This window comes from Gekko japonicus, unplaced genomic scaffold (genome assembly GCF_001447785.1).
Source record: "Gekko japonicus isolate JY-2015 unplaced genomic scaffold, Gekko_japonicus_V1.1 scaffold843, whole genome shotgun sequence".
Taxonomy (NCBI): Eukaryota; Metazoa; Chordata; class Lepidosauria; order Squamata; family Gekkonidae; genus Gekko; species Gekko japonicus.
Window position 1 is genome coordinate 749,175 of NW_015160236.1, and position 13,595 is coordinate 762,769.

A 13,595-nucleotide genomic window follows, 5' to 3' on the forward strand; every position below is an offset into this window, starting at 1 on the left:
GGAAGAGCCTACAGCGGGATCTCTGGAGTGAGACCTCACTTTGGAAGGCAGTACTGTTGTTGTTGGAAGTCTAACCATACGTGCCTACCTGCTCACTTCCTGTCCTACAATACATGCTCAAACAGTACTTTTTAAAAAGCAGACTACATCCATATTCTCCTTGGAAGGAAACTGGCTACCTGGACTCACTGCTTGGGCAAAATGAGTGCAAAACAGGATATGGGCGTTTCCACTTCTCAAATTGTCCACTTAGGCCCAACAGCTTCCAAGCTTACTGTTCTCCCCTTCCTCCTTTGGCCACACCTCTACTAGATGATACATGGACTTGTGGACTCCTGTTCCCAGAAGAGAGAGGATTAATGTCACTCAAATCTCCCTGCTCCCTTCCCTCTTTCCTTTCCAAGGGAGGGATTATGTTATCTCCATCAAGACATCAGAGAGTCTCTTTCCCCAAATTACTAGCTATGTACTGAGAGCACTGATACCCTCAGGGGTGTCGAACTCATTTATTACAATGGCTGGATCTGACATAAATGAGACTTTGTCAGGCCAGGCCACGTGTGTCGTAAAACGTAATGCCAGGTGGCGAAGATATTAACTTTATAAAGGACACCAACAAACACAATTAAAGTTTTTACAAAACTTAAAATACAAATATGCTTAAAACAGTAACACTCTTGCCTTATTTGTTTATTTAACTGTCTGATAACTGACACCTCCCAAATTTTCCCCTCCCTTAAAAGTTGCCTACCTAAAATGGAAAGGTAGGCAGGGTAGTGGGATTTGGCAATGCAGTTTTTAAAATAAAACATCAAGGAAAAGCACAAGGATCACAGCAGAAACTAAAAACAAAAACTAAAAATATAAAAAGCTCTGAGCCTAGGAAAACATGAAATGGCTGGGCATTGCAAGCCCCCTCTCCCCCAGTCTACTCAGAGTAGCAATGGCTCTCCAGTGTAATGCCCCCCTTTGGCTGTGGGCTCCCAGATTACAGTACTCATTCAAGCCCATTCTCAGGTCCAAGCTGGCTCAAAACATCAGCCCTTTATTTGCAAAGAGACAACTTCGGCTGGCATAACTGAAATGAACTCCACTCATACGTTGCAGCTCAAAAAAAGTTGCAAAGAAACTGCAGAATGGATTTTCCATTAAAGTTCTCTCGGCCCAGATAGACTACTCTGGGACTGGAATGACAGCCCCCAGAGTGGAATTCCATTCCCAGAATGCAGCTGCTACTCCCAGGGACCATCATTCCACTCTGGGGGCTGCCATTCCAGTCCCAGAGTAGTCTATCTGGGCCCAGAGAACTTAAAGGAAAATCCATCCCACATTTTCTTGGAAACTTTTTTTGTACTTTAGCCCAGAGGAGCTTCCTGCCAGAGGAGAAACAGGCAAAGTCAAAGCCCAGCCAGCTGGGAAGTTCGGCAGCCCTGATCTCCTTCAGAAGGGTGAGGACAGGTAGGGGAGGTGGTGGGGTGGAGAAGAGAGTTGTGGGCCTGATTAAAGCCCTGGGCGGGCCGATTCTGGCCCGCAGGGCACAAGTTTGACACGCTTGCTCTACATCTTCTCAGGGCATCCCTGCAACCTATGGGCCCTCCCTCCACTCACATACCAGATCTCATCACAACAGCTATTTTGCTAAAGCTACTAATACTATTCCCTGACCTGGATGACCCAGGCTGGTCCCATCTTGTCAGATCCTGCATAGTACTTGAATGGGAGACATCCAAGGAAGTTCAGGGTAGCAACACAGAGGAAGGCAATGGCAAGCCACCCCTTTTCGCCTCTTGCCTTGAAAACCCTACGGGGTTGTCATAAGTCAGATGACATCACTTCCTACCACCACTACTATCCCATGCCTCATTCCATGACCCACAAGGAAAGCAGAGGCAAGGAAATCAAGGTTAGATATTCATTCATTCTGATAGATTTTCACTGTGTGTGTTGTTGAGAGGAGTCTTGACTATCAAAAGCACAACCCCCCCCAATTCTATTTTTTGGGGGTTTTCGTGCGTGTGCGCGCGCGTGCATATGTGAGTGTGTGTGCACCTGAAAGTTATGGCGACCTCTGATGATTGACTGTGTTTGCACCTGTAAATCATGGCAGCCTCTGGTGACTGACCCCTACTGGGGGCCTGGAGGATATTCAGAGTGGTGGCTGAGTAAAGCCTGCCCCCAACCTCCCAACTGATGGTATTTCAAGGAGGTCTCCCATCCAAGTACTTGCCAGACTTGACCCTGCTTAGCTTCCGAGATCTGACAAAATTGGGCTTGTCTCGGCTATCCAGGTCCGGGCATACCCCCCAAGTTCTTGTTGGTCTGAGGTAGGGATGGCATAGACACGGCAGGTGGGCCCTGGGGATCCCCTGGAATTACAGCTCATCTCCAGACTAGAGAGATCAGTTTCCCCAGAACCAATATGTTCTTTGGAGGCAGGACTCTATGGCAAGGTACCCCACTGAGGTCCCCGTCTTTCCCAGGCACCATCCTCAAATCTTCAGGAGTTTCCCAGGCTGGATCTGATAACCCCGCCTCCCAATCCGCTGCTGGTGCCTGGAGAGGGGGGACGACAACCTGACAACCCTACTCCGAGGTGTTACCAGTCTCAAATGAATCTAACTGTTGTCCTGGAGACCAACTGTTGTCCTGGAGACCACTGAAACTATCTTCCAAAAAATAATAGTAAATCAAAGTGTTATGTACTGATGGAGCTTGAGTCTGAGCAAAGGCTCCAAAGGCCTTCAAGACTATGGGTTGTATTGCTAGTAACGGCAAATCATGTTTGTTGCTTATTACCCAGTAGCTGCACTGTTAATAGTTACTTTGTATATAGTTCATGCAAATGAAGGATTCTAGCTGCCTACTTGGTATTGGTTCTTGTTCAAGGTAGGTGTGGTTTTTACAAGTATAAATTGGTTCCTGTTGAGCCTGTGGATTTGGTTCGGAAGTTTAATAAAGAAGCATGTTATTACGAAAAGAGCTGCCTCGTCTCAATACTTAATACAAAGCACGGAGGCAGGACAAAAGAGCAGACAAACATTATACTATGTGTATATTCATTTACTTTTACTATCCCTTCTTTAAAACAATATTGGCATCTTGGCTTTCGGTCTTCAACGATGGCTGCATCTCTTGGTTCCTCCGAGAGACGTGTGCCATGAATTGGGGATTAGGAGGGAGTGTGATTGTGCACGCTCCCCCATGGAGCCCATAGGCAATGGGCTCCTAGCCAGGGGGCTTCGGAGAGCCCTACCTCCGGCCATCAGCTGGTACAGGGGGGCTACTCTCTGTCCCGAAGGTCCTGCCCTGATTCCCAGTATTGGATTCAAAGTGACCACCGGGACAAGCGCTTGGAGGTTTAGTGATTCTCGCTGCCTCGTGTGATCCCAAGGGTTGTCTCAGGACCTGGTGGATCGATTCAAGGACTGATGAGTGAGTTTTCGTTGAAACGAGACACCAAAGCCTAGATGTGAAGTCCCCCTACTATAAACGTGGGGGGGGGACGTCCTATCTCCCGATGTTTTAAGTGAATGCGAAAGCAGGATTGGAGGGACTGATCAAATTGCAGCAACGGACTGTAGCGGAGAGTTTTTTCTGAAAGAAAGTTGAGTGTTTAAACAGACTTTAGAGACTTTGGCATTCTTTCTCGGCTAATGTAAACATTTCCCAAAGATGGCGATGAGAGGTGAAGAGGGAGGCGGGACCAATGTTTTCTTCAGGAAGGAGAACAGTGGAAAGCTAGGTCATGTGACCTAACCATAGACTCTGTCCTTAAAGCGAATCGTGGGCCCTCTGGTGGCTAAAGTGGAGTAGCGACCTGGATCTGTACTAAAAGCGGCTATATTTTTAAAGGGACAGTATTTGGTGCTCACTTTGATCATAGAAGCTTATGAATGGTAAGGAAATTCTAAAGTTTAGTTTACTTGCAGTTTGATTGGCAAGCAGATCGAAAAGCGGTTTTTTTTGGAGTAAAGGGCTTGCTACCCCAACTTCACAAGATCTGCTTGCTAAGAGAAAGGTTGGATTCTCCAATGAGCGTGTTTTTAATGCAACAAAAGGAAGGACTCTTTTGATTCAAGACGTTTAAGGAAGCGAAGATGTCCCTGGAAAAAGGAACTTGGTTTATATCATGAATGGACAGATCCGGACTTATAAAAGCTAAAAGTTAATTGGAAAAAGAAGATACATCTAAGATGGAAGACGATAAATTGTTGTAATGTTCTTACTGAGGGAACATTGGTTTTAAAGATTTTGCCTATGGGGGGGAAGTAAAGTGTAAAAGGAGAAGCCAATTTTTCTTAAAGGCTGTGTTTCTGTGTGTTCTAGCTGTAGAATTACTTTCTGTCTAGTCTGATAAGCTGGTTTTGTCAACAGAAGTGATGATTGGCGGGTACTTCATGCTTGAAAGTAACTGAATAAGTGTAATAACTATGTTTTAAGCATTGTAAAACCTCCACACTTGGGTTTTTAGTTAGGTTCTTTTTACTTTCTCCTTTAGATTGTAGAATTTTCCCTTCCCAATTTCTGTTATAGTTTTCTAGAAATGCAAATAAAAAAAATTCCCCTTTGCAAAACAATATTGGCATCTCCTGATGACTCTGGAGGCAAATAAATATCTCGCCATGGATATAAGCAGCTCAGGTCTAGCAAAACCTCTCTCATAGAGTGTGCAAATGAGCTGAGGGGCTGCAAGACTTCTGATTTGATTTAGCAGCACAGATTTCACAATATTGACATTGATAAGCTTAGCTTGCAAAAAGGGGTGAGCTGCTGAGTAAACTACTCTGTGTCCCGCCTAGCAAGCTGAGCTCTTAGACAACTTCCTTTCATCGATTAGCAAACATCTAGGAAATTTCAAAGGAAGAGAAACTGATCAGCACAAAGGCAGAACTGGGGAGATTAGATTTCAAAGTGAGAATATCAGTTTTAAAGCTGACTGCCTCCTGTTCAAAGCCAGAGAGCCCTAGAGGTGCAAACACCACAATGTAGCGTGTTGAGCTTGCACAAATACATTGCAACACATGGCACAATCTTCCATTATAAAAGGATCTGGAGGAAATTAACACAGGGAGTTGGCATTAATCTTTAGATTCTGAAGGTTACATTTAGCCATTCTTCACTAAATGCAATCATTACATTTTAAAATGGACAGATCCATGATTTCCTTTCAGTCATAAATGGCTGGGGAAAGCGCTTAAACAGCCCTTATCTTACCCTGGTCTGACCTGGATTGCCCAGGCTAACGCAATCTCATCAGATCTCAGAGCCGGCCCTGGTCAGTATTTGGAAGGGAGCCCACCAGTGAAGTGCAGGGTCCCTATGCAGAGGCAAGCAATGGCAAACCACCTCTGAACATATCTTAACTTGAAAACCCTAAAGGGTCAGCTGCAACTTGATGGCAAGAGCCCCCTCCCAGTCATCCTATCACTTTAAGATTTGCATCACAGATGTCACTCCTTCATACACTGCTCCTACAGTCCTATACAGAAGGAACTATTTCATTCTGAAAGTCTGTGCGTCCCTCATAATTTGCTCCAATTTATTCGGAAGTATTGCTTCCCAAGAATGGGTAGATAAAGACCAGATCTGGTACTCAGTGGGGCCTGCCAGATGTCTCCAAAACATTACAGGGTGTGAAAAGCGTCTCCAACATGCAACTCATGAGCTACAGATAGCTCACCAGCAGCTGCAGGTCAGAAATCCCCTCAAAGACCCACAAAAAGATAGTGAAAAGATCAGCTGTAGGCTTCCTTTTTTTTTTAAAAAAAAAAGCTTTTCTTGCAAAGATTTTGTTTCTCTCTGAGTGGCTTAGCGGATAGGGTCATTTCTGGTGTGCTTCCCAGTCCATGTTCTGATTCTAGAACTTAGTAGCACTCATGGGGAGGGGTAAGCCTTCTCTTTTAAACCTCCACAACAATGAGGCTGTTTAAAAAATGACAGCTAGGAATTCAGAGAATGCAATGCACAGACTGTTTTATTGCTGTAGCAACATGCCAACATCCAATTGCTGATTTAAAAGAACAAAAAGCTCCCCCCCACCCTCAGGTAGGGGAAAGAAATGACTGTAACAGGGACAGTGGAAGTGGCTACTATGTGGGTGAGGACATGGAAATCCACCTCCCCCAGCCATCCATGCTTTGCTGTTATCTTTCCTAAAGCTTTCCAGCATAGCAGGTTTGAAAAAGATTGGAGAAAAGCTGGGGAACCCCCAGAGGGTGCATGAATGTACCACAATACTGCGGGGAAGCGGGGGGGGGGGGGGGAGGAATCCTCTTTCCAACAGCATCAAACTCAGGGCATATAATCCATCTGGAAAGGGCTAAAGATTCCTAGCTTTTGTTATTAATATACATAGTGCAATAATGGGTGACCCAAACATTTACATTCCTAAAAGTAAGCCCCATTAAATAATGTGGGACATACTTCTGAGTAGACTTGCATAGGATCGCCCCCCCAAGTTTAAGTGTTAACCTGAAGTATTGCTTCCAAAAGCTACCATGCCCCCCCCCCATGAAGAGACCCTCTAAGCCCCTGCTCACACCATCTGGACCCCATGAAGTGTGGTGTATTGGTTAGAGTGCTGGACTAGGGTCTGGGAGACCCAGGTTCGAATCCCTACTCCGCCATGGACACTCACTGGGTGACCTTGGGCAAGTCACATACTCCTGGCCTAACCTACCTCACAAAGTTGTCGTGGGAGTAAAATGGAGGAGAGGAAAACATTGTAAGCTGCTTTGGGTCCCCAGTGGAGAGAAAGGCAGGGTATACATAAATAGACCCACACATCACATGAAAACAAGGCACATAATGTGTCCATTTACATTGTGTCAGACTGCCACCCCCGAAATGTTGCAACCTAACCCCCAGTTACCCCCTCTCACTGGCCCAGTACAGAGAAGAAACAAATGCCCACATGGGCCCTCTCTTTCACTTCACTATAGAAAAGAAACAGAAGTGCAGTTTACAGTAAGCCTCTTATACACCCACAAAGCCAAGCAGAGGAGGAACTTGTCAGGTGCAAAGTCCGTATTTGCCTAAGGGACTAGTTGAACATGACAATTCAGTTCCATGTAGGCAAGTGCTCTATGTAGTCCGCGATTTAGACAGTCCCACGTGATGATGGCACACCCGTCCATTTCACTAAGTATACACAACCGTCTACCACCATGTGTGGCTTCTTGACAGAGGCGTGTCCACAAAAAAACACACCTGTATGGTCATCACGTGTGATACACAGAGACTCTCCTGCAAAGAAGTGTCCTTTCAGAGAGACACCCGTCTCCTCTAAAGAAGGCCCCCCACCCCCACCCCTGAGATTCAGCTCCTGAAAGCCGCCTTTGCATTCTTGCTTTAAGGATGCTCTTTGCTCCAAACTGCTGGCATCTCAGAAATGCAAAATGCCCCCAATACCAGAACAATTAAGTCAGCTAGAAGCAAAAAACCAACAAACCCCTTCTTACAGCATCATCAAACCCCTGCCCCGCCAGTCAACTGCAAATATTTCTTACAGTATTTACTCCAACGCAAGAGTAGGGATATTTTCCCATCATGCAATTTTTTTAAAAGAAGACATTGTTTTATATTTGTATGCAAGTTCCAGTTAAGTCCAGTAAAATTGTTTTGGAGTATAATATTTTCTTCTTGACCTGGATAGCCCAGGCTAGCCCGATCTCATCAGATCTCAGTAGTTAAGCAGTGTCGGCCCTGCTCAGTATTTGAATGAGAAACCTCCAAGGAATACTTGGGCTGTTATGCAGAGGCAGGCAATAGCAAACTAGCGCTGAATGTCTCTTGCCTTGAAAACTCTACCAGGTCCATATATGTTGGCTGTTACTTGACAGCAAAAACAAACTTTTCTTTGGGGGAGTCCTGTTACATTCAGAGTCACCTTCCTTTAGAGTAAATATGGTAAGTGAGAAAAACCGCTGGAGCATTCCCTTTCCTTGGTGTATTTTGGTAGGTGTGTTGTATAGGCATTGTTCCAGTCTGCCCTGCCATCTCATTGGTCAGCTTCAGATAAAGAAGCATTTTTTTGCAGTGATCTTTGCAACACTGTCAGCAAATAAACAGCCAGGCAGTTTTCAGTAAAGCTGAAGCCATTGTCTAACCACATCCAGAAGTTCTCTCTCTCTCTCTCTCTTTTCTGACTGAAAACCAGTCACTGAGACTTGGATAGGCTTATCTCTGGACTATTTTTGCAAGGCGCACACCTGTTCCATCAGAAGCAGGATGACACATACATGCAAACTCAGTGGAACATTTCCGAAATTCATTAATGATTCTTTATTCATCTCAGGGCCTCCCCCCACCTCGACAAATGGTGCCTTCGGCAGTTAGGAGTCCATGTGAAATTCACAGCCATTGTTTGTTGAAAAATCACCCATTTTAGAAAAATCCCACACCATGCCCCACACCACGTGAGCACAATCCCTGCCAAAGGTATACACGGCTAGAACTTATTAATCACAAAAGGAGACAATGTGTAATCTTCAGTGAGTACCACATGTCAGGACAACCTTCCCCACTAACAAAACCAGTCAAAACTATGCACTAAATCCAGTACAGCAATTTCTAACTTCAGGCGGATTAAAGAAAATAGTTCAAGCGAGTATTCTTAGAGAGGCAACTATTACATAGGAACAGCCCCTTGGAGTCTCCCATTTCCACTGACTATAGCACGCAGCACCACACAGTGGGGCTAACAGACCCCCCCCCAACAACTGTTTTGGTTCAGGAGAGAAGGGTGAAGCCCCCCTTCCCCTGTGCCATGCTCATGAACCAGATCCAGCCCACAGCACTTAGGAATGGTAGCCTCTGGTGTTACATGATCCACAACCAATGCTCCCTCTAAGCTGCGGAGTCTTGTGAGCAAAAATTCTACTTTGTGAGCTACTGGCCTTAAAATTGTGAGCAAGCGATTTGGCTACTGCATAAATAATTTATTTATTTATTAATTAGATTTATATCCCGCCCTCCCCTGTAGGGCTCAGGGCGGCTCTGGAGCCATCTTCCTAAGCTAAGGCAAAAATGTGTGAGCCGGAGGTTAAAAAACTGTGAGCTGGCTCGCACTAACACAGCTCAGAGGGAGCACTGTCCACAACCCAGTTTGTGTCACATGTACCATCTAGCTGAGCTCATAGACTGCAAGTGTGTGTGTCTGTGTGTGTGTCTGTAAAGTGCCATTAAGTCACAGCTGACTTATGGCAACCCCATAAGGTTTTCAAGGCAAGTGATTAAGCAGAGGTGGGTTTGCCGAGTCTCTCTTGTTGGTCTCCTATCCAAGTACCAGCACCGTTTAGGTTCTGAGATCCCACAGGATCGGGCTATATACTGTACCACTCCACATCCCCCATAGACAGCATATGCCCAGAGAAACCGGGACAAAGAAGCCATTTTGTCCATCATGTGGCAAAGATGGACCACCCATACATCAGTCTAGCACAGAACAACCTGGGCAATCAAATTCCAGAACACACTGGGATGGAAGCCAGATAGCGAAGTTGTACCAAGATATGATACACAGCACCATGAAACCCATCTAAACCCGTGATCCCCAGTGTGGTGCCTGCCCCAGTGAGTTTTGTGACACCCATTTGCTTTCCCCCTCAAGGCATTTCTTCCCAAACCAGAACAAGGCCTCACTGCCCTCCACCTAACTGGAGCAGAAGGAGCTCCAGAAGAGTCCAGGAGGCACCAGTTTTGCTGCACCAACTCAGAAAGCTTTGCCTGCATTAAAAGGGGACCCCTGGCCTAGACCCTCTCAACATTTTTGATTGGCCCCAGTACCCCATGGCAGCCATTATGTGGTGTAACCACTCCCTGAGAGTCAGTTTGGTTTAGTGGTTAAGAGCAGCAGACTCTAAACTGGAGAACCGGGTTTGATTCCCCACTCCTCCACATGCAGCCAGCTGGGTGTCCTTCGGTCAGTCACAGTTCTCTCACAGCTGTTCTCTCAAGAGCAGTTCTCTCAGAGCTTTCCCAGCCCCACCTGCCTCACAGGGTGTCTGTTGTGGGGAGAGGAAGGGAACGAGATGGGTGACCTTGGATCAGTCATAGTTCTCTCAGAGCTGTTCTCTCAGAGCTGTCTCAGCCCCTTCTACGAATCCACAAGGGTTAAGCTGACACTAAATATTATAAACATACAAACATACAAAGACCAGAGTTTGTACAGGATGGAGTGACATACATTCAACTCACGCAAATATAAGCTACCAGAAGTATAATTGGTGGACTTTAATTGGCTATACCTGAGGCCTATAATATACAACAATAATATACATATAAATATATAAGGATACAACATCTGGCCTTATATTGCATATGTACTTAACATCTGATGTTAAAAAAACTTTTTTTGGATGTATGTCAAGTTTGTATTTTGGATTGTGACCACTGAGGAAGGCCCTTTGGGGCCGAAACGCATTTGGTTCAGTTGCACAGCACTAACCCATCTATGTATGTATGTCGAAAAAATTTTCATGTCTGAATGTGAATATTTTTTATGAGTAAGTTTTAAAAAATGTGTACACCTGAATAAATTTTGTATGTTTATAATATTTAGTGTCAGCTTAACCCTTGTGGATTCATAGCAGCTTTTTGGGTTGAGTTTTCTTTCTCCCCCCCCTTTTTTTGTTCGAGTCAGCCCCTTCTACCTCACAGAGAGCCTGTAGTGGAGATAGGAAGGAGATTGTAAGCCGCTCTGAGACTCCTTTGGGTATTGAAGAGTGAGGTATAAAACCAACTCTTCTTCTGTTGTCAAAATTCCAGGAGTGCCAACAGGCTCGATATTATTTGGGATTCCTGATCTAGACACAGTACATTATCTTACCCTCACAACATTCCAAGGCAAAATTCACCACACCTAAATAAGTCCTGAACAATTGATTCCATTCAGTCCAAGAATGGCCACTGATGATGGAATTATGACTTAGACAAACAGGCAGTGGGACAGAAGGCGGCATTCCCATTTAAGGAGAGTGCCTTGGAGGCAGAGAGTAAATACATTAAGAGCTCTGTCGATGAGTCAAAGGGCAGCCTGGTGAGTACCTGGTGAGAGGATTCAGCTTGGAGTCACCAGCCTGGGGCGGTGGGATAGTATCTTATCTAGGAACAAACATGTACAAACAGCCCACAGCAAATCCTTCAACAAAATGGCCAGATTTAAGAACAACTTCTTAAATTCAAACCGCTCAATAGGCGAAATAATACAACTATCCAGTGGATCGTTGGTGAATTAAACAGAGATGGGGAAACGCTTTTCTCGTACACAACCAAAGAGTCCACAACCAACAAGCAAACAAAAACAGGAACCAGTTTTACTGCTAAGCTCTGGATCAACTGCTCTCCTTTATTTTTCATGTAGCAGCACAGAAACCATGGCGTGGACATCATGACATGGGAATCAGGTTGCCTCAGCGCTCAAGGGCTGGTTGTCGGATCGGTACAGGTGGAAGCCATGGAATTTTCTCATGTGGCTGGACGGCCATGCCAGATTGCACGTATGGCACTGAGGAAATAGTTAGTCTCACAAAAGTGTTGCCCCTTCTTGGGGCTGGGCAGGGATGTGAGGAGTAGACAAGCTGCTGTTCTCTTCGGAATGGCCTCAGTATCTCTCTCTCTCCCCCCCCCCAAATCTGCACAAAAGAGTTCAGGGAAGCAGCAACCATGTCAGACCCCCCCTCCTTTGAAAAGTAACTTTGCTAGATGTCGCTCTGTTCCGTCCAACTGTATTTTTCAAAAGCATCACATAATAAGAGAGATGTAAAAGTCAACCGATGCAGGCCTTTGGTAATTTTTTTTACCTGACAACAGATCAGAAGCATGGGCTAGGAATGAAATGATGAGTTTGCTCTGGATCCGAATCTGGGACTATGAGATTCTAGTCCAACACCTTCACCTGTGCGCCACACAGGTTATTTTTTTGCAAAAGATAGAATTAAAGTAGACTCCCCCCCCCCGAAAAGAAACACAACAATTTGATACAGGAAAGAACAGCCAGAGAATAAAGCTAAAAGCAGAGAAGTGCTTTGGGGGGAAGGTGGAAAAAGAAAAACGGCCCCCTGACCTAAAAGCAAGAAAAAGGTCTTGCCGGGAAAAAATGCCTGAAAATATCTCTGCGGGAGGGAAGGCAGCACGGTATTACCTGACCTCCTTAGGTCTGGGAAGCTAAGCAGGGGCGGCACTTGGAAGGGAGACCCCCCCAAAGGAAGACCCTGCAGGGGAAGGCCAGGGCAAGCCACCACCTCTGCTTCCCACGGCCCCCTCCTGGGTTGCCATAAGTCAGCGGCGACTTGACGGCACTTTTTAGAAGTATCTCGGCAAGGACGGGGGGGAGGCAGCGGAGTCAACCCGAGCGAGACCTCTTAAGTCCCGCTGAGGTTGCGGCACTCTAACGCGATGCGCTCCGAGGACCCGCTGAAGAGAAGGGCTCCCCCCCCCCCACCGGACTGAAAAGCGCTTCCCTCCGCGGCGCGCCTGTCCACAAGCCTCCTGCTGGGCAGGTGAGGCGGACCTCGAGCCGGACTACCTTTCCTGCTACCTGTTCTGAAGGGCGGGGGGGGAAAAAAAGAAACCCAAAGTGGACCCCGAGGAGGGGGGGGGGAAGAGGCCGGCCAGCTGTCCGGCGAAGGGGCGCCCTCCCCTCCGCCACTCGCACACTCACCGTTGGCCAGGGCGCCCCTGCTTTTCCGGGCCAGGGTCTGCTGGACCTGCCGCTGGATGCGGAGCGACTTCTGCGCCTCGGCCCGCCCGCCCGACAGCGTGGAGGGCAACGCCAGGCTGGAGCTGTCCAGCTCGGCCAGGTTCTGCTGGCCCAGGACGGTGCGGATGTAGCCGCCTTCCGAGGCGCCCAGCGTGCCTGCTGCTGCCGCCGCCATCGGGCCAAGCGGAGCCGTCGGGCCGAGCGAACGACCGAGCGAGCGAAGCGAAGCGGCCGCCTGGTGCGCGCCGTCTGCCCAGCCTGGACGCGCCGCCGCGCCGTCGACAGGGGGAGGCAACAGCAGCGCCGCCAAGCCTCGCCCTCTGGCCGACCTCGGGAGGCTCCTCCGGGCGCCGCGGCCACGCCCTCGCCCTGCCCGCGGCCAAAAGGCGTAGCGGCTCCGCCCTCGCTTCTTACCTGCTGCGTCCCCCGACCGACGGCGGCTCGGAAGCGGAAGCAAGCGGCTTTTAGGTGGTCGTTTCAGCCCTGCTTGGGGAGAGGCAGGCAGGCTTGCCCCTCGGTGGGGGGCGTAGGCTTCTAGATGGGGGGGTGGGGACGGGACACCGGGCTGAACCTGGTGCCAGGCGAGTTACATTCAGTGTTCCCTCTAAGCTGAGTTGGTGTGAGCTAGATCACAGATTTTTAGCCTCCGGCTCACACATTTTTGTCTCAGCTCAGGAAGGAGGGCTCCAGAGCAAACTAATTGGTGTAGTGAGTACTCAAACCGCTCACTCACAACTTTAATGCCTGTAGAATTTTTGCTCACAAGACGTCACAGCTTAGAGGGGAGCACTGGTTACCTTGTTTCAATATGAAATTATTTATATTTCCAAAACCCATATGCCACTAACAATCATACGGTTTTAAAATACACCCCCCCCAAATATTAATAATTTCA

General features: G+C 47.3%; 1 protein-coding gene across 1 annotated transcript in view; it reads right to left on the reverse strand.

Annotated features, from left to right (window-relative positions):
- PKP2 (plakophilin 2) overlaps positions 1-12,875 on the reverse strand; it is an 80,759-nt gene extending 67,884 nt beyond the window's left edge. The window contains exon 1 of the mRNA XM_015412890.1: positions 12,662-12,875. Coding sequence (XP_015268376.1) covers positions 12,662-12,875 — 214 coding nt within the window. The remainder of the gene's footprint in view (positions 1-12,661) is intronic.
- Positions 12,876-13,595: the final 720 nt, after the last annotated feature.